At 40.7% G+C, this 27,542-nt stretch overlaps 1 protein-coding gene across 1 annotated transcript in view; it reads left to right on the top strand.

The window, feature by feature from the left end:
• COL12A1 (collagen type XII alpha 1 chain) overlaps positions 1-27,542 on the top strand; it is a 105,145-nt gene that overhangs the window by 46,669 nt on the left and 30,934 nt on the right. Inside the window, 28 exon segments of the mRNA XM_033143254.1 lie at positions 664-813; positions 895-1,014; positions 1,778-1,942; positions 2,261-2,407; positions 3,238-3,380; positions 3,790-3,919; positions 4,909-5,054; positions 5,294-5,423; positions 6,883-7,022; positions 7,989-8,118; positions 9,998-10,131; positions 11,676-11,808; positions 11,926-11,928; positions 11,931-11,951; positions 12,942-13,084; positions 14,125-14,254; positions 15,527-15,666; positions 16,532-16,661; positions 17,390-17,532; positions 18,810-18,939; positions 19,169-19,311; positions 23,002-23,131; positions 23,532-23,651; positions 23,820-23,966; positions 24,307-24,423; positions 25,320-25,466; positions 26,420-26,494; positions 26,907-27,046. Coding sequence (XP_032999145.1) covers positions 664-813; positions 895-1,014; positions 1,778-1,942; positions 2,261-2,407; positions 3,238-3,380; positions 3,790-3,919; positions 4,909-5,054; positions 5,294-5,423; positions 6,883-7,022; positions 7,989-8,118; positions 9,998-10,131; positions 11,676-11,808; positions 11,926-11,928; positions 11,931-11,951; positions 12,942-13,084; positions 14,125-14,254; positions 15,527-15,666; positions 16,532-16,661; positions 17,390-17,532; positions 18,810-18,939; positions 19,169-19,311; positions 23,002-23,131; positions 23,532-23,651; positions 23,820-23,966; positions 24,307-24,423; positions 25,320-25,466; positions 26,420-26,494; positions 26,907-27,046 — 3,527 coding nt within the window.

Here is a 27,542-nt window from a genome sequence, read left to right as displayed (position 1 = left end):
CCCCAATATTTTATTTACTTTCTCTCTGAAGCATTTAAAACTTTGTATAAATGTTTGTTTTTGTCACTTCTGATTCTTTTGTGTTTATGTGTGTTTCTGTACCTTATATGTGTTGTGTTCTTTCCCTTGTTGTGTTAAATGTGTAAAAGTCTGCACCATCTTCATTAACAGACCACAAAACAGTATAAAATTAATTTTATCATTTATCTCCACATATTAAGCATATGGACTAATTTCTTAAAAATTCTTGTTTAACAGTCCTCAGATTTTATCAATGCTCACACATATTTAACTGGAGAAGATGTACAATTTTGAAGTAGTCGTTGTCATTGGCTACCTAACTTAAGTTTATTTAGTTGTTCAATAATTTAGCTGTGTTGATTCTCACTGCACTTGGGCCCAGGCTAAGTAATATTCTAATAGATCGTGTCAGTGTTATGGGCAGTGTTCACCAAAATATGCTCCACAGCACATCTTTTAAAGCAAATATTAATATTACATAATCTCGGAAGTGTTATTGGTAGCACTAAGTTCCAATGTATATAGAAGAACACTAGTCAGTTACTTAAGCCATGCATGCTGGACAATGTAAAAGAGGATAGGATAGAAAACAGCTGTTCATTTGCTGCAACTAACACACTTGTATTTTGATTGCTGTGACAGGCCTGGAATGCAAAACCAAAGTAGAAGCAGATATTGTGTTGCTGGTGGATGGCTCGTGGAGCATTGGTCGGCAAAATTTTAAAACAATCAGAAGCTTCATTGGTCGCATTGTTGAAGTATTTGACATTGGTCCTGACAAAGTGCAGATTGGTAAGCCTTGAATGTCCTGAAATAATTTGGAGGTGTTGCTGTTTTGAGACCTTTTGCAACTAAGTTATATTTCTCTCCCAGCTCTTGCACAGTATAGTGGATCTCCTAGAACAGAATGGAACCTCAATGCACACAAAACCAAACAGAGTTTGCTGGATGCTGTTACCAACTTGCCTTATAAAGGAGGGAACACCCTCACAGGTAACATTCTGCTGAATTCCTCATAAGGTACACCGGGGAAATTAATACAATGTTATATGGTCTGAAAAGATTTTTTGTTTTGAATATATTATGCTGACTTTATAGAGTGGACAAATAAGTGTTTCTTTAATCTCCTCAGTTTATCTGCTGCTACTCAGTCTCTTCAAACAACACTCCACAGAATCTCTTCAGAAGGCTTCCCCAATTTCCTCAGCCAAGACCTTCAGTCCCCTATAGTAGCCCTTAAGGAACAACAACAACAAAAATGTCTGTGCTACAGACATCTCACAGGGAGCATCACTGCATAATCTTACCCTGTATAAGTGATCTCCAAACTAGGAGGGTAGTCTATGGTTACCAGGCAGAAAGTTGTCTCACCAGTGCAAGTAGATAAATAGGTACCACTGTTGCAGGAAAATAAACAATGTTTCCGTGTGCTCTGACACTTGTCACAGTGGCCCATTGCACCAGAAGCGCAATGTCATGCTGGCCACGTGACTCAGAAAGCTGTAGACAAACGCTGGCTCCCTCAGCCTGTAGCGAGATGAGTACCACACCCTATAGTCAAGTTTAACTGGACTTAACCATCCAGGGGTCCTTTACCTATGAGTAGTAACCATAACAGCTGCAATGAAGTAATTACTTAGGGCAAAGCTTATGTGTCTCTTAATGAAGGTACCTATCCTACTTTAGGGAAGTCTAGCCTCTATGCTGGAATCCATGGCTAATGAATAATGGGTACCTGTGTGTGCTGTGATTTCAGGGGATGCTTTGAAGTTCATCTTAAGCAACAACTTTAAGGTAGAAGCTGGCATGAGGCCTGGAGCTCGCAAAATTGGTGTCCTCATCACAGATGGCAAATCACAAGATGATATAGTTGTGCCATCTCAGTCACTGAGAGATTTGGGAGTGGAGCTGTATGCTGTTGGTGAGTATTATGTGGAGGGGTGGGAAATATAGAAGTTGGTTGGAAAACTAAATCACTCATTCTCCTTTATATTAATTGGGAAACAACATCAACAATCTTTATTACGGTCCAGAGACCCATCAAAACGATACAAAGCAATACGCAATTTGGACAGTCTTCCTTCAGGTTACACAAGCATTTTGTTCAGACTTAGAAATAGGGATCATTGGTTCTTGCAGCCACTGATAGAAACTTTGCCACTGCTAATGTTGAATTGGGAAACAGTCTAATGAACATGCCTAGGTTATTTTAAAATGTTTATTTTTGTGACCCTTTAAGGTATCAAAAATGCTGATGAAAATGAACTGAAGCAGATTGCAACAGACCCCGATAACATTCATGTTTACAATGTTGGAGATTTTGCCCTCCTTGTTACGATTATTGATGACCTCACTAATAATTTATGCAATAGTGTAAAAGGTCCAGGTATGTTTCTCTTTCCAGTTTTGTTTTCAACTTCTTTTTACCTTTTATATGATGAATTTTCCTAAATTACTTAATTGGAACTTTGTTTTTGCATTACCCCCATGGTGTGCTAGCTGTTAAAGCCCATCTGCTTTCTGCAGCTCTGAGGTAACATCTGAAGCTCTGGATCATGTGAGAAGTAGCAGCATGGCAGCCCTTCACACATGCCAGCATTACCACATTTTCTGTGAATGGGGAAATGCTGAGTGAGAACAAGTCATAGGTTGGACTTCTCCCACATGACCCAAGTCGCCAGTGTTTAGTTTCACAGTCTAGGAAGGAGTTGTACTACACTGATGACATCACAAAGTAATAAGAGAAAAGTTCCTTGGAAGGAAAAAATATTCCATAGCCGTTTTAAGACAGAGATACTCATGAGCATCTGTTGGCACCTTATTTAACAAGATAAAAGGGTAAATTCAAATGTTAAAACAAGTCCTGCACAGAAGAAAATATATGAAATAACATGCCCTCAGCATGTCATTTGTGATTTTTGCACATCAATTGGTTTTTTTTGCTCTGAAGATTTTATTGGCTGCAGCTTCTCAGTGCATGGACTTAGGTTTGCCATAACATCTCAAGTGTGATTACCACAGATTAAAGAATGCACCATATCTTACTATAAATTATTTTATGCATATGAATCATATACATTTCAGTTCAGTAAGTAAATAGAACCAATACTTAAGTAAAAACAAGTTGAGTTGATGTATATTATTGTTTTGCATTTCCTTCTTTGGTAACCCTCCTAATGAAGATTTTATAGTACTGTTCCTTTTTTTTCATCACAGCTGATTTGGCACTACCACCAACCAATCTAAAAACCTCTGAGGAGACACCTTATTCCTTCAGAGTATCATGGACAGCACCTACTGAGAGTGTTGATAGATACAGGGTTGAATATTATCCTGCAACTGGAGGCCCACGAAAGGAGGTCAGAACTGGACATCCAATTTTATTATTTTAATTTATGTTTGTGTATACCACTGGCTTCTCCTGCAGTGATTTTGGCTCGCTCCTTCCTCCTGGGCCGTGTCCAGAAAGTCGTGCTGGGGGATGAATGTTGTGGGGTGCCTCAGGGCTCTGTCTTCTCCCCCACGCTTTTCAATATCTATATGAGGTAGAGCTGGGAGAGATCATCGGGTGGTTTGGACTGGGTGTTCACCAGTATGCGGATGATACCCAGCTCTACCTCTTTTAAATTGGAACCAGTGAAGGCAGTGAATGTCCTGTGTGAGTGTCTTTACTAGAAGTTGTTTTTGTTCAGGGCCAAGAGCAGAGATAAAAATAGCAGTAGATAGATTTATGCACAATTATGTCTCCCGTTTCCTGTTTTCATGCAGGTCTTTGTAAGTCGTTCGGAGACGACTACAGTTCTGACTGGCCTCAAGCCCGAAACAAAGTATGTTGTGAATGTATTTTCTGTGGTAGAAGGTACCAGTAGCATACCTCTAGAGGGCGACGATACGACTTGTAAGTGTCAATTCAAATTAAATTAAGATATGTAATAATTCATAAACTTCCAAACTGTTTTTAAAACAAAGTTCTGCATAGAATATTTGTGGGAATATGGAGTGGAGATGAGAACTCCAAGCATATAAAAAACCTACCGGTATATGGATATTTTTAAAAATTGCAACCTCCTTGTAGATAGACATTACCTTACTGAACAACAAAATGATTCACTCTGGGAACTGTATCTCTGTGAGGGGAATAGGGGTTCTCCTAACAAGTCTCAGCCCCCTTAACAAACTCCAGTCCCCAGGATTCTTTGGGGGGAAGCCATGACTGATTAAAGTGGTATGACACTACTTTAAACGTATATTGAAGAAGGAGCCTAAGATGAGAAAGAGAACATTGGGTACTTAACATTCTATGATATTATAAGCAATATGACAGGAGACTTTTGGTTCTTCAGTCCGGAGGGTAGAGTTAAAAAAGGATGAGTGCCAATCAAGCTGGGTGACCCTGAGAGTGTGATTCAGCTTTGTCAATATACATTTCAGATTTACCAATTTGGGGTTGTGATTGTGTAGATTAAGTCCAGAACAGATGAGAGAAACTATCCCAGACAGTTATGTGTATTATGCTCTCATAGGATTAAAACACTGTTCACCGAAAGTCATGTACAGTTTGTGACCCACTAACCTAAGTTCAGACTGTTAGCTATGCATTAGAACCTGCCAAGTACCTAACATCTCCCCTGTTCTTACAAACCCTGGGATACTGTAGAAACAGGAGGTTTCTTAAGCCCTGTTGGGTCAGTATGTACAGCTGGTGGGCTGTTTTCAAACTAGTTGGTTATAAGTTGTGCAGGCCTGGTTTACTGCAAAAAGAATACAATAACTAAAAGCTACTCCCCATCTGAAAGCTGAAAGTTCAAACATGTTTTCAAAAATGAAGACGTAAAATATGTTTATGGACACAAATAACTGATGTGAATCACATTTATGGTTCTGCAGTGCCAATCCCTTCAGTCAGAAACTTGAATGCATATGACATCACCTCAACAACAATGCGCGTGCGATGGGAACCTGTCAGTGGAGCTACTGGCTATGTGCTGCTATATGAACCTGTCAATGCCACAATACCAGCAACAGAGAAACAGGTAACAACAAATTTAAGAAAGAGAGACAGAGAGAACCTGGATTTGTTTCTATATGCTAAAGCAGTAAAAGTAGCTTGATTGGAAAGTTATATACAAATATATATATTAGTCAGGAAGTTGTAAATACATTATTAAACATGGAAACTGATATTTTTAAAACAGTGTAAAGGCCCAAGCATTTTGTTTTTCTTTCTAATGGCTTCTTCTAAACTTCCTTGTTTCTTTTTCTGTTTTTCCAGATGCGTGTTGGAGCATCAGTGAATGATGTACAGCTGGTTGACCTGATTCCCAACACTGAATACACATTAACAATTCATTCAACTTTTGGTGACCTCATCAGTGATCCACTCACCACTCAGGAAGTCACCTGTAGGAATAATATCTTGCTTGTTTTACATCTACCTCCTCTTGGTTTAGTAATGCCGTGCCTCAGTATATTAAATGTATACTGTGATTTGTGTACAGGCACAACTTCTCACTTTCCACTTGCGCATGACTGTGCACATGCACAGCTCTCATGAACTGGATGTGCCGCGTGACTTTGTTGAGGCTGCTGAGCCTTCTTGCCTAAAAGCTGACTTTTCGGGTAGCGCAACAGCAACAGCCACTTTCCTGTGCACTAGCCTTTAGGAGGGGAGGCTCAGCAGTCCCCTCCAGCTCATGAGGGGCCCTCCCTGGAGCCCAACAAGGATGCCCTCTGGGCCCTGGGGAGGGTCTGCTCATAAGCTGGAAGCGCAGCAGGGCTTTGTTGAGGCTCCCCACCTAAAAGCTGACACACAGGAAAGAGCTGCTTTGCCGTACCTCAGTTGTTAGGCAGGAAGGATCAGCACTCTCAACAAAGTCCTGCTGTTCCTCTGACTCATGAAGAGACTCCCAACAGAGCCCAAAGAGGATGTCCTTATTGGGCTCTGGGGAGGGCCTCCTCATGCGCCATGAGGACTCTACAGGGTTCTCCCCACTTATGCACATTTTACTTATGGATGTGGAGGGCCAGAATGTTAACCCTGGGTAAGTGAGGTGTTGCCTGTACATAAGTTACACTGGCGGAGGAAGAGGAGTGTGGGGGGAGCGCACCGCCCCTGGCAGTGTGATCCAGGTGGGGTGCCATGGCGGCTGCTCTCCCGCCTGCGCTGGGTGCCATGCCCCTGCAGGCGGTGTGCCACGCCCCCAGGACACACACCACACCCCTGCAGGCAATGTGCCCTGCCCCTGGGATGCGCGCTAGCCCCGCCCCCTCCTGTTATCCGCCCCCCCCCCGGTGCTGTAGCATGAAGCTCCACCACTGCATAGTTATACCATTACTCAGTTATTTAGACACATTCTAGGAGCTTGGATTATTGTCACTAAACCCTTCCACTAATACATAAAACGTGATAGTGCTACTGTAGCCATACAGTGCTTGGAACTTGGCTGCTAAAAGACAATCACTCTCCAAAGATGTTCTGAAAAAGGCACATACCATGTTATTCTCCATTGGGAAGCTTTTGGATTTGCCTGTTCATATAGCACAGGCATAAGGCATATTAGGAATAGATGATAGTTTTTTTTCCCTCTGGAGAATTGAAGGTTTTTATTAGAATAACCATTTCTTATTGTATATATACTTGACTATTTTTACCTTCCGTAAGCATGTTTTTCTGGTTTACATATTGTTTCAATAACTTGTAAAATCTGTTTGAAAGGTGGCGTTCTCACTTCAATTCATTTTTTAATATGAATGTAAGAGCTACATGGACTAGGAGATTTAAAGATAAATTTTGCCAAAATATAAACCTGTTTGGAAGGATGGCATTTAATATTCTTGCCGATATGTCTGATTATTCAACAGTACCTTTAAGTGGAGCAAAAAGCATAATGGTAAGAGATATTACTCACAGCAGCATGAGAGTTATTTGGGAACGTGCTCCAGGGAAAGTTCGGAAATACATATTGAGATACAAAGCAGCTGGGGAAGATGACGTGAAAGAGGTAGGTGAATTTTAGCTAATATGTGAAGATAGCTTAAGTGGAGTGTTAAAGCATGACCACCTGCAGCAGTGTTATTAAGGAGCAATCAGATGCCTGAGTTCCTGATATGTAAAATTATTTCCCCTCTTAAACAAATTTAGATTCTTTGGTTTCAGTGGTACAGAACCAACATATATGGGCTGTTCTCTTAGAAGTTAGCACTGCTAAGCCGCAGGATTCTTATGTCATAAATACAAGTGGTAGAAGAGTGACAATGGCTAGCATTGAAACAAAATAAAAAATAAAACAATTCCTTCCAATAGCACCTTAAAGACCAACTAAGTTTGTTCTTAGTTGGTCTTTAAGGTGCTACTGGAAGGAATTGTTTTATTTTTTATTTTGTTTCGACTATGGCAGACCAACACGGCTACCTACCTGTAAATGGCTAGCATGTGTGCTTTGGTTGCAAACGGAATAATTAAAAATAATAATAAATAAAAAGTGACCAAGGAATATAGAAAAAAGCTATGTGAAGCAAGCTTTTTGAGGATACAGGGCTGAACGGTTGTGAATATTGTACCACAGCAAGACTGGTGAAGCAGCTTGGCAGAAAGCACCATCACGAGCACTCATTAAATTGAAGGTTGGGAAGAGTTCAGGGCTTTGTCCTTATAGCAGCCTTCCCTAGCTTGGTCCCTCCATATGTTTTTGGACAATAACTCCTGTTAGCTTCAGCCATTGGGGAAGATGGCCCTAGAACATGGAGAAGGATCAAAGAAAATATATTCAGGTTAACACACTTTGATGCTGTTCATTTGTAAATAAACAGATTAGTACAAAGTTCACCACAAGTCTTCAGTGATATCTATCCACCAAGAATAGCTTTGTGAGGATACTGCTGAACTACCACATAGAAAACAAAAGTATGAAAGTGATGTTGTAAGGAGGAAAGCAGCATTTTAATAAATCTCTTTCGTTCATGTCTAGCTGGAATTGGATCCCTCTCAGACCAGCACAGTTCTCCCCGATCTTTTTTCAAAAACACTCTATAATGTTGAGCTCGTTGCAGTATATGACGAAGGACCATCTATGCCAGTAGCTGCAGAAGGCACCACTTGTAAGTCAGCTCTCTTGCTTAATAGGTTTTCTTAGATCAGGTGTGGAGAACCCAGCAAGCATGGCCAAGGATGATAGGAATTGTAGTTTGGCAACATCTGGAGTACCGAAGATTCTCCATAGCTGTGTTAGTTTCTTAAAGAAATGTAGGGTTTAAAATGTTGAGTTTTGTAAAGAGCCTAGACCAGAATGACTCTAGAGGAGGAGACTTAGGTTGTTCTCCTAATCATCATCCTAGGTAGCAGGTGCCAGAAGGAAAACATGAAAAGATAAAGCAGCAGCTCCCACCTCTACAGTATATGTAGCAACCACAAATTGGGCAGCAACAAGCATACTGCCATTAACATAGGAACTGTATCCCCCAATGAGATCATGGATTCAAATCCAGACAGTATCCCTGGCAATAGCTCCTATCAGGCACACTGCTAGAAATTGCATTGTAGAAGTGATTAATTAGCTTCTCTGGCACAGCATCAAGATTGGCATAATGCCCACTGCAATGACTTTGGTACAGCTTTCCTCAGGTATATTGTTGTGAATAGTACCTTTGGTTCTCAAGGAGAGAGCTGCAAAGGATCACCTTTTTCATTTGCCAGTTCATGTCACTGCCCACAGGCATGGCAGACTCACATAACAGTGGGAGGACATTTTGTAGGGCACACCTGGCATGAACTTTTGCACCCCAGATCACTTGGAGGTCTGGTATTTAGGACTCATGAGGAACACAGGGAAAGAAAACACAAAGTTAGATGTGCAGTATGGGAAAAGCAGCAACACAAATAATGACCATAACATAGGCAAGAACCAGAAACCTGAAGAGGTTTCATAAAGGCAGAGAAAAGGGCCAAAGGGGACAACATAGAATTGGCCATATCCCAGACAGAACACTGTGGACACTGTCAGTCCATGTACACCAAGCCCCTGCACACCCACCTTAACAGAGTTCACTGGGGTAGGATTGTTCCAGTACTTATCTGTAGTGCACCACTAAGTTTATAAAGGAAGCATGTTGTGGAGACAGCTTATATCCACATACAATCTTTATAGATAAAAATCGCTATGATGGCATATCTGTGACCACGCCTGGCTGGAAGCAGTTAAGATATGAATACAGACTTCATCACTGGCACAAGCAAGGGGTGGGGGAAAGATGTTGAACAGATAGAGAAATGTGCTATGGAAGATAAATGAGAGGTGTTAAAACTCCTGTTTCCATGCATTGTAGTTTGAGTGAAAATGGGCTTGTTGAACTCCTCAACTATCCATAAGCCCCAGGCAGATATCCGGTCTTGCCATATTCTGATTCTGGCCATGGCAGATGTAGCCTGACAATCCTACTGTAGTAAAAGAATCCGTGCTGTTCTAGAGAAATTAAGGATTTCACCGTATGAGTAAAAAAGGTAAAGGGACCCCTGACCATTAGGTCCAGTCATGTCCAACTCTGGGGTTGCGGCTCTCATCTCGCATTACTGGCTGAGGGAGCTGGTGTACAGCTTCTGGGTCATGTGGCCAGCATGACTAAGCCGCTTCTGGTGAACCAGAGCAGCGCTCGGAAACGCCTTCCCGCCGGAGCGGTACCTATTTATCTACTTGCACTTTGATGTGCTTTCAAACTGCTAGGTGGGCAGGAGCTGGGACCGAGCAACGGGAGCTCACCCCATTGCGGGGATTCGAACCGCCGACCTTCTGATCAGCAAGCCCTAGGCTCTGTGGCATGTAAACTGTTCTATACTTTCCCCATGTGGTTTGTGTCCAAACCCCAAACGTCTTATGAGGTGGATTAGTCTCTGCATATAACCTTGCATTTCTAGTGATGTTTAGTTGCAAGGTTTTTTTTCTCTTGTGAGGCAATTTCTCCCTTCCTTTTTCCTTCCTGACAGTACCAGTACCAGCACACAAATCTAAGAACTGATCAAGTACCAAGACAAGTTTCAGAGGTACTTGGGACCATGGAGCACCTGATGTAGCTCTCTACAGAGTAGAATGGGGACCACCTGGTGAAGAGAAGCTACAGGTAAGAATTTTTCAATAACCCCAAAATCAATCACTTTAAACCCTTTTTGTGTTTTTAATGCTGTTTGCTGGAAATGTTAAAATGGCCACTGTTTTTTCTAAACTTTTGATACCTAGGGGAACCGGTTTCTTCATTAAGTCTGGAGGACACATTGAATCCTTTTGTATACAAAGTGACTGCATATGTTCTCCTCCTTGCAACTATAGATTAGCTCAGTTAATATTGCCTCCTGGGACCCCATCTTGCTCTTTATCCAGTTAGTGAGTTCTCAGGGATAGTATTGCACTTTTTGTGCAATGGTCCATTTGGTGATCAATTTTAGTGGATAGTATGGTGGAGTTGCACTGCTCACTTAACCACCCTCTGCCTGAGTTGCTGCTATGTGCTGATGTTACTGCCACCTCTTCCCTCACCCTCTCCATTTCAGTGTGCAGCAGGAACTCACTTGGAGGGAGGTAAAGTGAATGATCCCCAGCAGAGATTTAAAATCACAGAACATGCAGCAAAGTAAAGCATGGAAGTATAGGCTGTTAGATCTTTAAAATATCCCCTTCTAAATCGCTTCCAAAGTTACCCACTTCCTTTAGTATAGAAAGAGCCCACAAGTTTGGTAAGTTAAAAATGGTTTACTTAAAAACTCTTCAAAGGTCAGATTCATGCACTTTTTCATGCAGTAGCAAGAAAAGAAGGCAATACAACTTAGTTTCAAAAAGTAAGTAAAATGTTTATAAATTATTTGTATAGAAACCACAACGATGGCTTGCTAAAGCCATGTGATCTAAGTTTGGAGCATCTAGCTTCGACATCCTTACTAGAATTCACGTGGTGGGAGAAAAAAAGAGCAAAGAGTTTGGTAACTGTTCCTCCAAGGGTGAAGAGGTGTGACTTAGCTAAGCCTGGCAGAACAGCTTACTCTTCTTAACCCCTTCATGCATTACTTAGAGTTAAGCATGTTGGTTATATGAGGCTGGTTTATCCCACAGTTGTCACTGCCCATATAAAATGGTTCATTATCACATAAAGCTGACCATAAAATCATGGTTGGATAAATTAGCCGGTGGACAAGCTGTGTACTGGTGCATGCAGCTCAAACACTCCCCATCTTACTCGCTCTCTTTTGATAATGGGGAAACAAATGACAGAGTGGCTGGCTTAGTGTTATGTATGAACCTGAGCTTGTGGTTTCTTTATGACTAAACTGAAGCAGAAGCTGGAGTCTGTTCATACACAGCCTATTTCCCTCAGTGTAGTTTATGGAAAGCTTTGTGTCATAAAGTGGCCATTGGCAGAGGTGGGGGGAGACTAATACTTCATAGGATGATGGTCTCCTTGCTCTGAAAGACATAGGGTTTGTAGATTTATCCAAAATGTTGGCTTAATTTTTCAAGGACATAACAACCTCTCCCTATAAATCACCTTTGATTGATTTCTGTATTTAATAACTTAAAAGATCTGTTCTAGTTCATGAAAAATGTTAATTGTTAAATATATTGCCTCAATGATTAACTTTCTTTCTTTCCCCTCACCCCCTGTCACTTCCAAAGACAATACTTAATGGTGATGAAAATACTCTAGTTTTTGAAAATTTGAACCCAGACACACTCTATGAGATTGGAGTTACTGCAATTTATCCCGATGAATCAGAGAGTGATGAGCTGATTGGCAGTGAGACCACATGTAAGAAATTCTGAAATGCATTCATACATGGATTATAATTTGTAACAATAGTATTCAAATGAAAGACATGTTTTTAATGCAAACTTGCCCTGTTTGTGTTTCTCTCCCCTCCTATAGTGCCGAGGTGCCTCTGACAACAGCAGGTAAGAGCTTGAATTCATTAATAACATTTTATATATGAGGATTATACAGATACTATAAGACAGAGCTAGTCCAAGTCAAGCCAGGATGCAGAGAAGCCAATGTTTCTATACAGTATACTTAGTGGTGACTCATAAAAGGGGAGAGAGGCAGAGGCAATGGTGTCATTCCGGCAGTGGCAGCACTTAGCTAGTCAGGGTGAGGTGGAGATGAGGTGGGTGACCTCTGGGGTGGTGGCAGTGCATACACCTGTGGAGCTTCTGCCATCCTAGAGTTCCCCCAATTCACCACTGCCACTTTGTCGCCCCCGCCCCAAGTTCACCATCACTACTGGGAAGACACCACTGCCTTAATCTCTACTGCTGAAAGTATTGCTGTGTGTACACAGGCTTTGTCCCTTCTTGAGTTTCTGTCATGCGTTGTGGGGTGTTGCTCTGGAGGTTTGCCTGAACTTCAGCAGGCTTTTCAGAGGGTGTGTGGTTTGAGGCGATGCAGCCAGAAGAAAAATGTTGCTGCCACTAACCTATGTCCACTGAGGTACTTTCCACTCATACAAAGGATAGGGTGGCTTTAAAAAAAAGTGACAACTTGGTGAATTAATAGCAGCTTTTGTATATTTGGTGATGTTCTACTCCCTATTAATCATGTTTAGCTCCATGCAACATTTCCATTCAATTCTCCTTTGCCCCTTCTTATATACCGTTAAGTCATTCTGATATTTAAAAAAAGGTAAATGACCCCTGACAGTTAAGTCCAGGCGCGAACAACTCGGGTTGCAGCACTCATCTCACTTTACTGGCCGAGGGAGCCAGCATTTGTTCGCAGACTGCAGCTGGGTGGATTTTATTGTTCTCAGCAGGCCCCTATATGTGTATTGTCATTCCAAGGTAATGCTGCTGCTGCTGATTTTCAGTAATGTCATGTAGAATGACTCATTATATGTTGTTTGTTATATCTCTTTGCTAAACAACCCTTTAATAAATTTATTTCAGCTCCAACGGGTCCCCCAAGAAACCTTCAGGTATACAATGCAACATCCAATAGCCTGACTGTCAAATGGGATCCTGCCATTGGACGAGTGCAGCGGTACAGGATCACCTATCGACCTACAACTGGCGATGGTGCTGAACAATCGGTAACCAACTCTGAAACTATTCTCTAATGGGGAAAAGCAGCATTGCGCTCCTGAACAAATATCTGCTTTTGAAAACATGAGCTTGTCAGATAGTTTTGTTTTCATGTTCTACAGTTCTGCAGAAAAGTATTTATATTACAAAACCAAAGAAAGTGGATTTGTTTCCTGTATAAGTAGAACCCACAAGATGACTCATGGTGGTCTTTCAGATGTAATCTGGCAAATAACAGTTTCTCAGAGCCTGCAGAACAAACAGTTGCCAGGGATTGTTTTTTACTGGGGTGTTCTGTCCAAAGGCTCTTTTCAAACACCGCAGCTTTCTGACATACCATGGTGAAAAAGCATGCAGATTATTTTAAATTGTCATGTGTCACAGTTGTATGTAATATGGTCGGCATTTGTTCTGCTCCAACAGGACTCTTGTATTCTTATTTTGCTGTGTGTATTCACAGCTTCCTAGTGTGTTTATATTACTTGTTCATTTATTACTTGTACATGCTTTTCTCTTTATGAAAATGCTTTTTATGCAGGAACTTTGTTGCGTCTGGTCTTTGTAAATGCTGACAATATCTGTCCAACTGGCCACAACGGAAGCCAAAGATATTTCTTTGGAGCCCATAGGCAAAGCATTTAGATCATGGGACAATGTGGGAATCATCATGTTTTGCTGTTCCAATAAACATTAAGGTTAATTTTCTTTGGGTAGCAGAATTGGCCTTATATGCCCTTTAGCTGTAGATTGAGGACTTGGAGATCTGTACTCAATGTGTAGAAATAAGAAAGATGATCCATAAAGAGCTCAGATCATTCAACATTTAATATTTTATTCACATGGGTTTAACAAATGACTAATGGAGTTCTGGTATTTTTTCTTTAATCCACTGAAGGAAAAGTCAAACTGCCTATTGACTTAGGCAGACAGTATTGTCTGGAAAACAGAAACTTGTATACTTGTAGTATATACAAACTGTATCCTTTCAGCATCTTTGGAATTTAGCTTCCTGCTCCTTCAGTTTACATTTCGTTCCATTGTTTTTTAGACCACAGTAGGAGGGAGGCAGAACAGTGTTGTACTGCAGAAGCTGCAACCTGAGACACGTTATAGTGTTACAGTTTCATCCATATATGCAGAAGGTGAAGGGGGACGAATGACAGGCAGTGGCAAAACCAGTAAGTAAAACAACTTTGGTTTTCTCATTTATGAAGAATTATGCAAGAGTAATGCTAAATCACTTAAAAAGTTGGCAGGCTTGACTTTTAGTTTGTTGATATTCATTTCTTTGTGTGCACGAGCGCGCGCGCATACACACACACCACTTTTTTTTTTTAGAAATACCAAAACTTGCTCTGAAAGTGAAAATATCTTCTTCTTTTTTCATGTCTTATTTTATATTGATAATTATATATAATTTCACATTGAAAATATCTGTAATCCTTATCTTATAAGTTTGGCAGCATTTCTTTTTGTTTGTGTGTAAGAGAGAGAGAGAGAGAGAGAGAGAGAGAGAGAGACAGACAGACTTTCAGGATGATTTTTTAATTATTATTGCACAATCATCACACAATTCTTACTCATCTGTGGTGCATCCTTCCAGACTTATTTTTCCAGGTTTGGACTGCTGAATACCAAAATGCATATTTTACCAAAATGCATATATTGTGGAAAGTGTGAATAAAAATAAATGCATTAGTGAAAAAAACATTAAAAATGCAGTAAGGATTATTGTTTGCAAAAATGTGTACATTAATCAAAATGCATATAAAATGTATTTATTAAGAGAATTTTTCACTAAAATGTTGATGAACTTCATGAGGGATTTAAAAACAAACAACCAAATGAGCACAAGTTTCTGCAAAATGTGGAATTTAAGTTGGGAAAAGTGAGAAACAGAGAGAACTGAAACTGACAAATCCTTCCCTCTCTATCCCCATATCTGCATTACGGAGTTACATCAGTATTTTACAACTGGATAGCTCAGTTGGTTAGAGTGTGGAGCTGATAATGCCAGGGTCACAGGTTTGATCCCCATATGGGACAGTTAGAGTAGATGATCCTCAGGGTTCCTTCCAACTCTACAATTCACATTTGCTCCATCCCTTGAGAGCGAAGGCACAAGACAAGTGGCAACTCAGTCATGCCATGAGCAGCAGGTCAGGCTGACTGCTGGGCTGGAAGGATGAATAGCTGTTCTTTCCTTCCTAAGCCTCCCTGTGAGTCAAAGCAGCAGCAAGGAACTGCATCCCCTATTTTTCAACTCCCTTTTTGCTCAAGTATGGCAGACTAGATTAATCTTGCAAGCGTTTGTAAGTCCAAAGAGTAGTTGTTGGACAAAGTTTTACTTGTCACTGACCAAGGCTAGGCATAGCCACTCACATAAGAAGGCAGCATGATGCACAATAGTAAGATTCTCTGAGCCTGACAATGCATTCTGTTTATCTCAGAACCTCTCAACACTGTGAAGAACCTCAGAGTCTATGATCCAACTACCAGCACATTGAATGTTCGATGGGATCATGCTGAAGGGAACCCTCGTCAGTACAAATTGTTTTATGCACCAGTGGCGGGAGGTGCAGATGAACTGGTATGCCTTTTTACTTCTGTATATTTCATACTTACCCTGAACTTGCACCTGTTTTTGGTAGAGGTGGTTTCATACTTGGGCTGGGGCACCACTTAGAGCTGAATTTTCCATTCAGAAAATTGTGCATGGTACAACCCTCTTGGGACTATACTACTTAAGCGTACAGGTGAGGAGTTCATATGTTTGACTCCTACTCTATGAGCATAGAACAATGGCAAGCCAGGGAGAAAGCTAGGGCACAATCCTTATTGTTGACATCTGACTGGGCAGATTAAAACATGCAGCAACCCTTTCACTGTATGCAGGAAACAGCTTGCTGGACTGGGCAGAGCTACTGCTCTAGCCTCCTGGTGGGTGAATTCCTTTTGCTTATCAGGAAGGAGTTGGGGAAGTTTAGAGTGGGGCAGACACACTGGCAGGGTTCCCAGATTTGCTCTGCTGGAGCATTTGCAGTACACCAGGCTCCCCAATACCATGCCCCTCTCCCTTCCAATAAGCAACAGTGACCCACCTGCCAGGTAGCGATTCCGCCTCACTTGGCGAGTTGCTGCTGTTGCATGCTGAACTTTCATAATTCTAGGAAGGTTTCTTGTTGTCCTTAAACAGCAGCAGCAGCAGCAACAACAACACAACCAGGCAGCACCCGCGGGTTTCAAACCACTGTGGTCGATTGCAGGATCCAAGCAATGTGTTGGTTGGTGGAACCGCTGATTTGCAGGATCCAAACAATGCATTGGTTGATGGAACTGCTGGGCTTAGCTGGCTCGTCTTGTTGTCCTTTGAACATGAAGATCAGTTCTTACATGGTGGAAAATACCCCAATAAAACCATTCCCTCTGCCTTTTTCCCTTTTGTAACCCAACAGGCAACTGTTCCAGGCAACACAAATTATGCAGTTCTAAGAAATCTCCAGCCTGACACACAGTACAAAGTAACTGTGATTCCTGTTTACCCAGAAGGTGATGGAGGGCGAGCATCTGACAATGGGAAAACTTGTAAGTAGCACTATGTTTTTTCTTCTTCTTCATAAAATATTGAGGCATTGGGCTTTGAGCCACAATTCAGTGCTGAGCTACTTCAACCCGCTTATTTTAATTAACTTAGCTAACTGCACCATATTATACTATTGTACAGATAGTTAAGAGGCAACCCTTTGAGGCCCTTTTGCACACACTTCTCTCTATGGACAGGGACATGTGAAAGGGTATTTTCCAATTCTCTAATACAGAGTAGAATAAGAACATGAATATAGATCCCTCTGAGTGATAAGGTCTCTGCCACCATGTTACGAATTTTCAATGCAATCTTATTTGTGTCTGTGTAGTTCAGTGGGATGTACTCCCAGGTTAAATGTCTATAGGATTACACTATTTTACATCCCAATCCTATCCATGTTTACTTGGAAGTAAATGCAATTTTATTTGATGGAACTTATTTCCAATTAACTGTGGTGTTAAAGAGAAAATACAGTATTGGAGAACTTCTAGCCTTCCAGATGTTGCTGGACTCAAGATCCCACCATCCTTGAACATTGACCATGCTAGTTTGAGCCGATAGTAGTTGGAATCCCAACAACATCTGAAGTCCACTGATTCCCCACCCCTTGGCAACAGCATTCTTAGAATAATCCATTCATTTTATAGCCGCTCTTTCCTGCTACCAGGCTCTGCAACTAAGGAGTTATTATTTAGTCCAAAACTATCTTACATTATTTTTGATTCAGTAATGAGAGGAACAGCAAGAGGCATCCAAGTTTACAACCCAACAACAAACAGCCTTAATGTCCAATGGGAACCTGCACCAGGACCAGTGCAGCAATACAGAGTTGTCTATGCTCCATTGGTTGGCACACGGCCATCAGAATCTGTAAGTAATTTAACCTCCTGGGCCTTTCCATATATAAATTATTGGGTATAAAGGCATACTACAATGATTTATTTCTGGTGAAAACATAAATATCTATATAAAGTGTCCTATTCCATCCTACTTCTCTGAATGTCATTCTATATTTGCTGCACATATTTTAATTTAACTGTAAACATCAGTAGACCAAATGCAAGGTCAGTATCATTTGTTAGAAAACATTAAATTTCTAACTGCCAGTTTCATTTTCAACCTTTGTTGAAATCTGGGAGGAAAGTTAGTCAGCTTATTTTGGGAAGCAAACCAATTTCACCACCTAATAACTCTCTCAGACGACTGCTTGGCTGCACCCCAAACTATAACATGCACTGAACTTGCTGCATGGTCGGGGGTAACTTTCTCTTATACGAATTTAAGATTAAAGAATACATTTTCCCTCTTAAAATGCTACAGATTCTCAGTATTCAGCGGATACCCTGTTGTATTGCCTTTCGCCAACCTGGTGCCTTCCAGTTGTTTCTGGAGCTGAAGAGAGTTGGTGTCCAAAACATCTGGAGGTCATCAGGTTAGGGATAGATGACAGCTGGGATAGCTCAGTCCATACAGCATGAGACTCTTAATCTCAGGGTTGTGGTTAACGCCCATGTTGGGAAAAAGACTCTTGCATTGTAGGGGGTTGGACTAGATGATTCTCATTTTCCCTTCCAACTCTACAACTGTATGATTCTATGATTTATAAATTGGCAACTTCATACATTATAGCTGCCTTATAAAGGATGGCGAGAAATGCTTCTGCATGATGCCGGCTCCATACAAGAGCCATAGTGTGTAAAAACAGCTTACTGTGTAGATTGCCAGAAAGTCCCCAACATAGTGGTGGCCTGTGGTACTGTGGAAAATTAAGTGGCAAGCAGATCACAGCTCTGCTTGTTGCTGCTGTCAACAGGCAGCAAATAAGTCCACTGGTGGGTGGGCACTGGTTTGAGAAGAGGACAGCCAGAGCGCACTTTGCCAGGGTGCTACTTCAAATCTGGCCCTGGTTAATTTAGTCTGAGAAATTAAGGGAAGGATTTCATTTTTTAAAAAAAATCCCTTCTCTTTGTTCATTCAAAAAATACAGCAGCAACAACAAAAAAGCATTCAAGTGTAAGAAAAGTTGTCTAAGAGCAAGATTGTTTGTGAAGAGCTCAAGAAGCTTTCTTCTCATACTATCAAGCTCAGATTTTTTTAAAATTTAAAAGAAAACAATGGTTTAAACTTCAGTATTGCTTTCTTTCTAGGTTGTGGTACCAAGCAACACCCGCAATATTTTACTAGAGCGTCTGATTCCTGATACGCCCTATTCTGTCAATGTTGTTGCTTTGTATGCTGATGGAGAAGGAGATCCAAGTCCTGGACAGGGAAGGACATGTAAGCAGAAAACTCATGTTTTATTGCTAAGATATAGTTGTATGCTATGAGTTATTATCCTCTGCAAGGTCTGCCAGTATTCTTCAGTTGTCACTTTTCTGCATTAGGTCTGCAGATAAGCTATTTTCTGCAGATAAGCTGTTGCAGGGAGGAGGATTACTTTTTACACTTCAGTTTTCCAAATTCCACTTCATTTTGTGCTCTTATTTATCTCTTCTTTTTCTTTTAGTGCCTCGCAGTGGGCCCAGGAACATGAGAGTCTTTAATCCTACTACAAACAGCCTTTCCGTTCAATGGGAACATGCTGATGGACCTGTGCAGCAATACAGAATCATATATTCTCCCACGGTTGGAGATCCCATAGATGAATATGTAAGTGTTCTCATGAAGGCATGTTAGAAATATATCACAGCTTATTTTCTTCATTTTAAGTATTTTTGGCTTTAGCTTCTGGAGGAAGTCAGTTTATCGGGGATTCTGCATGTTCACATTCCTATTGAACCGTTTTGTTCTACTTTGTAAGCTTGCATTTTCCTGTCTCATAGGTATTGATGGATTGTAAAATACATTACTTGTCTGCTGTTTGCAAAAATATGAGCATGTGCAATTAACCAAACCATAGTGTGTATAGTCTGTGTACAGACAATAGCTATCTTTGGAGATGGTGTTTTCTTTACCCTTCAGTGTACACATTTATTATTTCATTTTTCCTGGGGATATCCCTGATATTTGACAGGCTTTAGTGGTGCTACAAAAGCAAAACTAGGAGGGATCTACTTTGTTGTTGTTTTTTACCGAAGCCATAAGATCCATCCACCAGAGCGATGTGCAAAAGAATTCAAGAATGCCAAACCTTTGAGTCTGTTTTGAGCACCAGGCCTGAGCTCAGTAGTCCTTGCCCACCCACAGTAAAGGCACACCCTTTCAAGAATATTTCCCCCTCCCAAAATGTGTCCTCCTTTGGACAGAGTACACTCTTTCCCCTTTCTAAACATTTCCTCATTAGTTAGAAAAATAAATGCACAGGTTTCTTCTGGTGTAGCAAAGCTCCTCCCTCCTCTTTCTATATTTTTGCATAGATACCAGACTACTGAAATGAAATTAGTACTTCCTTAGCAGCAAGTGGTAAACTTTATTCTGAGCAACATTTGTCTGTACAGAGCTTTTTGGTACAACCCAATGCAGATTTAAGCATACACTAGGTCTTTTGACATGTTTAAGATCATTGATACTAATGGACTTAAGTTTGCTGAACTCTGTGTTGGATTGTATCTTAAGTATAACCTTGGTTCCCTTTGACAATTTCTAACTGGGCTTACAGTACACATTCCTCTTTTGTGGAGCTACATATTTCTGTGAGCCTGCTCTATGAAGTTGGGGAGATCAATAGACAGCAATCTTAATTGTCATCTGTGTCTAATGACCATCATGTATCTGAGAGCCAGTTTGGTGTAGTGGTTAAGAGCGACAGACTCGTAATCTGGGGAACCGGGTTCGTGTCTGCACTCCTCCACATGCAGCTGCTGGGTGACCTTGGGCTAGTCACACTTCTCTGAAGTCTCTCAGCCCCACTCACCTCACAGAGTGTTTGTTGTGGGGGAGGAAGGGAAAGGAGAATGTTAGCCGCTTTGAGACTCCTTTGGGTAGTAAAAAGCGGGATATCAAATCCAAACTCTTCTTCTTCTTCTTCTTCTACTATTATGAGTGGTATTGGCAGTCTGCAGCATTGATCTTTTTTTTTTTTTTGGAGTTCTGCCAAGATTTTTAAAATTTGCAAGTGAACTTCCTTCTCCTTATTTGGCAGCACAACTTTGGTGAATGTCTGCAGAATTCTCTTAGAGATGCACAGTGCAGCCAAATTATTTCCCCATAGGGAGGTTGATGGCATGACTTCTTCTGACTTCTGTGGAAACTTAGTTCAGCCCATTAAAATACCACCTAATTGTTCATGATGGTTAGTTACTTCTGAATGATAATATGTTATGCTACAACTTAGCATTATACGGAAAGCACATTGTACTGAAAATGGTGTTCATGCAATAAAGAAATGGTGCTCTCCATTTCACTATGGGAATTTCACTCACTGGGGGGGGGGGGGAAATTAATAACAAAACTTCCCAGAAACATGAAGAAATAAATATGAACTACCCAGAGGACATTTTAAGCATCAGATTTAAATATTACTTATGATGGTTCCCACCCTTCACCCTCCGCAATTCTCATCTTTTCTCATCTGGGCTGTGTACACATTACTGTCTTAAATTGTAGCTAGGTTGGGTCTTGTTCTCAGTTCTGATCAAAGCTGATTTGGAGTGTGTCAAAACTCAGTATTTCATAAGAAGCAACAGGATAGATCTAGGATATATATGGACTTTGGCTATCATGTGTACAGTGCTTCCCAAACTACTGTTGGGAGTACAGAGAATGCAGAACTAATGGGAGTATGTATACAGCCCTACTTTCTTCCAAGGCTGTCTCTGTCTTACACATTTTAGATCAAATGCTTGTGTAATTCAGTTCTACTGAATTGGATGGAGTTATTCCAGACCACCAGTTTCTCACCAGAAGCAGAGATATGGTCCTCACATTCTCTGTCATTCTGTTTCCATTCAGACAAACAGCTAAGGACAAGAGTTGTCACTTATTCTTCAAACCATTGTCTTAGATATATTTTGAAGGAAACAATTTACAAAATGCAGTTACTAGACTTGATCCACAGATAGTCCCATCAGCTGCTTGTCTGCTACCCTTCCCTGCTGCCAGTCAAGACAGTACAGTACAGCCATGGTAGTGTGATTATCTAGTTGGAAGGGATGAAGGAACAGAGTTTGTGAATTCAATCCCCCCTTCCACTTTGAATACTGGTGGATAGTATTTGAATACTTCCAAACTGGTGAATAGTTTACTGTCACAACTCCCCAGTCCTTAAAACATGCATTTTCCTCCCACACCTGCTGTTTTTCTAACAAAGGTGCAGATCTAGGAAAGTGATCTGAGTATGGAACTAAGCAGGGCTTAGTCACATGTGTACAGGACATAACTAGTTGGTTCTACTGTACTTCTGCATTCTCTTCCTGCATCAGCCCCTGGTTGCAGGCTGTATCCTGATTTTTCTACACAGTCCTGTTATTTTCACATGCCAAAAGAAACTGTAGTTGTTACATACATTGGAGGCTCACTGCACCATCCAAAAGGGTTTTCTGGTCTGCTGCCACTCTCTGCTAGTTGCTATTTTGCCATTCTTTCTCCAAATGTGCATGTACAATAGTAGTACCTTCCCCCACATGCAGTTTGTTCATATAAATGGATGTTGGGCTATTCTTAAAAGAAAGGCTTTGGTTTCCTGGACGTGTGCCAGACATGTTTGGCAATATGCTTGAGTGTTGCCAGATGCTGCTCTTAAAAAAAAAATCCCATTGGTAACAAACATCACTTTATCCACATTACAATGGCATTTTAAAATATAAATATCATAAATTAATGTCCCATCTATTACCCTAGGCAGCCTAATTTTGATGGGGCAGAAATTATTATTTTAAAAAATGTTTATTATAAATCCATGTGCTCCTCATCCATTCCTATTGTGTTCTTTTTACTTTATTTTCATTTCTATTTCTTTTCTTTTCTAATCTCTCTCTCTCTCTCTCTTTCTCTCTCTCTCTCACACACACACACACCCCTATATAAATATTACAGTGAAAATGTTTTCTATCCCCCCTGCTCATGCATTGGTTTGGATCCAGAACTGCCCTTCATTCATGATAGGATCAGATCCTTCTGCTAGTGAAGGCTGGGGATGACAGAAATGATGTTCTCCATTTCCCCCTGTGCCACCTACTGTACAAGGAGCTTCAAGAGATATGGGGGATAAAAGAATGCCATGTACCCCTTCCCTCAGCAGCAGTGTTTTGTGTGAGTGGAACCTTGCTCATGGGCTTTGTGGAACCTATGAATAAAAGCATAGCTGCTTATTCATTGTGGAGTAGAACTCCAAGTTGTACTACTACAGCTTTGAGCAATTTACAGTTCAACAACATTTACTTGATTCCCATTATGTTCCAGACAACAGTGCCTGGCAGAAGAAATAATGTATTGCTACAGCCTTTGCAGTCAGATACACCCTACAAAATTACCGTTGTGGCAGTTTATGAAGATGGAGATGGTGGACAGTTGACAGGAAATGGAAAAACAGGTACATCCGATGTGCTGTTAAATAATATGCAAACAACTGAGGTCAAATGGTCCTTAACTGTCCCGCCCCCCAGAAGTAGTGGTAGTTGTTGCCATGGTTGATATTTGCCAAATGGACCTTCATTTGAAATCCTATCTCAGTGTTCCTCAAATATTTGCACATGCAACATAAAATGCTATGTGTCTACATAGGGAAAGATTGAATGTCCCAACACAGAGACATGGCAGAATTACAGCCATAACCTGGATCTTTGTGAACACCTCGGGTTATCTAATCACTATCACTGTCCAATCCATTCATCTGCCAGGAACCCAGTCTGCTAGATGTCATACAGGCATAGAAATAACATTTTATGCTACCATTCTGCATTCTAACTTTATACTCAATTTTTGTCTTTCAGTTGGGTTGCTTTCACCTCAGAATATACGCATTTCAGATGAATGGTACACACGGTTCAGAGTTGCCTGGGATCCTTCACCATCTCCTGTTCTTGGGTACAAAATTGTCTACAAACCTGTTGGTAAGGCTGAGCTTAAGATATTCAAGTATACTTGACATTATTTAATATTGGTTCATTTTATACACTATGAGAATGTGACTGATATGAATGTGAAAATGAGTCATCTCTCTGAGCTCTTGGAGATCTGCTCTCATTAAGGCAAATGAAAATTCATTTTTTTCTTTTAAGGTACCAATGAGCCCATGGAGGTGTTTGTTGGAGATGTGACTTCATATACATTGCACAACCTGTCTCCTAGTACTTCCTATGATGTAAATGTTTATGCTCAGTATGATTCTGGACTCAGTGCACCTCTGGTCGATCAAGGCACTACATGTAAGACTACTTTTCATGCTTTTGGTTTCACTGTATATTAATACAGAGGAACCTTTTCTGGGCTAGTAGATGTGAGAAAAATAACCTCAGATGGAAGGTTCCATCGGTTAGAGCTTGCCTACCCCATGGGACAGGTAGTGTTGGAGGATTACGCTGGGCTTTCAGAGAAACATGGCATTGTTCAGGAAATGTGCAGTTCTTGGCTACTGTGTGGGGACCTAACACCATTCTGCTATCTTGTGCTTTATGTTAGGGATGCAGATACATTTGTCATAGGTTCATAATTTGCTTTTAGCTTTCATCTTGTTGTTCATGGAAATTTTTCTTTCATGCTTTGCAGTGTACTTAAATGTCACTGACCTAACAAGTTATAATGTGGGATGGGACACTTTCTGCATCAAATGGACAGCTCATCGGGCAGCTACTTCTTACAGACTGAAGCTAAATCCAGCTGATGGTAAATATATATTTATTGGGTTTTGCATGCAATTAATGTGAAGGCTGTAACACATTTCCACCTAAACCTTGAAGAGCAAGGATTCTCCCGTCACTGTGCCTCTCACAGATCCCTACTGTCATTTCTTGCATTCCTAGGTTCCTCTAAAGATGGATAACTTTAACAAATGGGTTGTTAAATGATGATCTCATTAGAGATCTTGATCATTGAAAGGCTGGAGGCAGCAGGAACACTTGGAGCAAATACCTTTAGCTTTCCATAAAATAGTACCAGTGTTTGATTGCTTATAGGAAGTGTTATGCTCCTCTTGTTCCCCTCCTTTCAACATATTCTGCCTCAGGCTGTTCCATAGTTGTCCTTCATTTAAATAATATTGAGTTTAGTAGCTGAGTAGTATGGATAATATCTCTTTCCTATTATTACATATGCCCCTCCTGTTTGTTGCAGGATATGAATATATAATTTTATAGCACAGCTACTTCCACTGTGTCTCTACTACAAAACAAGAAGTTTTTTTAAAAAAAAATCCCCATTCCTTTTATTTTTCACAAATGTGGTACATGTGGACATTAAGAAACACTAGGGCAGATCAAAGGCAGGACTGAACTTAAATCTCGAAGCATGTTGCCTGCTAAGCATCCTTCTCTGTTGTTATGGAGATCAGTTGTCCCACACCTTTCCCTTTTCATATCCTGGCACTGTTATGTACTCGCCTGCAATCCAGATGCTCCAAACTTTCTTCCAAAAGTTCTGGAAGCTAAGCAGAACATTCCATTGAAGCAACCATTCCCTTCTTTGCTATATGTACTTTAGTTTTCCGCTTTCAGCCATTCAGAAAACATTCATAAGCTTCTATGTTCTGAGCATTTTAAAGTCATTATTTTACTTATTTTCAGGATCCAGAGGGCAAGAAATTACAGTGCGTGGAACAGAAACCAGTCACTGTTTCACTGGCCTTTCACCAGACACAGAGTATGATGCTACAGTGTTTGTTCAGACTCCAAACCTCGAGGGGCCTCCGGTGTCTACAAGAGAACGAACATGTAGGTGGCAGATAACAATAAGAGTGGTAGTGGTGGTAATGTAGATTTAAAGTATGCTGGATGAATGTGGTCAAAGTAATTGTGCTTGGAGATAGTATCATTCTTGAGCTTGTAAAAACATTGTAGTATTTTTAAGGAATCATGGAATCCTAGAATTGTAGTTGGGAGGGACCCCGAGGGTCATCTAGTCCAGTGTTTTTCAACCTTTTTTGGGCAAAGGCACACTTGTTTCATGAAAAAAATCACGAGGCACACCACCATTAGAAAATGTTAAAAAATATAACTCTGTGCCTATATTGACTATATATAAAGTAATTTCCCACGGCACACCAGGCAACATCTCGCGGCACACTAGTGTGCCGCGGAACAGTGGTTGAAAAACACTGATCTAGTCCCCCTGTAGAAATCTTTTGCCCAACTTGGGGCTTGAACCCAAGACCCTGAAATTAAGAGTCTAATGTTCTATTGACTGAGCTATCAGGCAGCACCTAGTTTTCCTTTGTTTCCTATTTGTGAGATTTCATGCATGAATTGGGCAACAGATATCTTTTCCATGGGGGTGGGATCCTAAAACTTTTGGATTCTAACCTTCTCTTGCTGCCTTTTAGTCACAATGTCTCAAAATCTTTCACCAACCATATATTGTTGCCAGCCAGGTGCTTGGCACTTCTTGACCTCCTGCCAGGATTTAGCAGTCCCAGGGGGGATGATTAGAGTTCTTTAGGTACAAAAGGTGAATTACAAATGATTTAAAACACCAGCTCTCTTATCTCTCTGCGTGCATACGAAGAACAATAGAAGTTTATTTTCTTAAAGATGGACATGTCAGTTAAGTTGCAGCCAAATGAACTTCTATCAATTGTATTTCTCTGCAGTGGATATTACTAATTGCAACTCAAAAAGTTAAGAATATTGAATATGTAAAATATTTTAATTCAATATTTTTGTTTTAGTAATCAAGCCAACAGAACCACCAACTCGGCCACCAACTCCCCCTCCTCCTCCAACAATCCCACCTGCTCGAGATGGTAGGTGCTTGTAAAAGTATTTATCTTCTTTCTGCCATGTCTATGAAAGCAGGGCTTTGAGAGTACTGTTGACTAAAGGCTCTGATGTTACTATAATTTAGGGCACTCATGAACAGAGAAGTAAGTTCTGCTTAAAACTGTATTTGACTCTTCCCATATATTCCCTTGTCTTTCATGTTTCCAAAGCATTCATGTTTGTGTTCTTAGTCTGAGTTCTACAAACATGTTTGGTGCATTTGAGCCTTTGAATGTATTTTTCATAAATTCCAATGGGGAAAATGGTTTTTTTTAGATGTATTCTATATGTTATATTGAAAAGCTTGATACATGCTATTCTTCAAATTATCATCTCAGTGTCCTTAATTATTCTGTATGTGTCAAATGACTTAACTGAATCCAATTAACTTTTCAGTATGCAAGGGTGCCAAAGCAGATATAGTCTTCTTGACTGATGCTTCCTGGAGTATTGGAGACGACAATTTCCATAAAGTTCTGAAATTCATTTTTAATACAGTTGGAGCCTTTGACCTAATTAACCCTGCTGGAATTCAGGTTTGTCTAATCTTCCTGTCTAGTAATAAACAAGAGAAACCAATACTCTAAAGATTCTTAAAAGAAGCTGCTAGATTTCAATTTCAGCCAAAGCTAGAAAAGTGATTCAGTCTATAGCCCATGCTTCCAGATTCTGTCTTCACGCTTGCACTATGGATTGCATCATCCCCTTTCCATAACCATGAAAGAGTGGATCGTAGGTGTTCTCCAGCTCACTGATGGGCATTTTGCTGATTCCGGGGAAGAAGATACAGTAAGAGGGAGACACCTATGCTTCCCTAATGGCCATAAGCCCCAGTCACCATTGCCAGTAGTCTGAGATGATGGGAGTTGCAGTCCTCAGTATCTGCAGGGTACCACATTTGTTATCCTTGCATTAGTCAATTCACTAGACCTTCACTTTCCCCACCCTCAACAAATGGCAAAACTGGCTAGCTTGAGGCAAAACTGACTCTGACCCTCATAGGACTGAATATTCTTTAAAAGAGTAGCATAG

Source organism: Lacerta agilis, chromosome 3 (assembly GCF_009819535.1).
Source record: "Lacerta agilis isolate rLacAgi1 chromosome 3, rLacAgi1.pri, whole genome shotgun sequence".
Classification (NCBI taxonomy): Eukaryota; Metazoa; Chordata; class Lepidosauria; order Squamata; family Lacertidae; genus Lacerta; species Lacerta agilis.
Note: the sequence above shows the minus strand (reverse complement) of the source record. Positions and strands in the feature narration are given on the sequence as shown.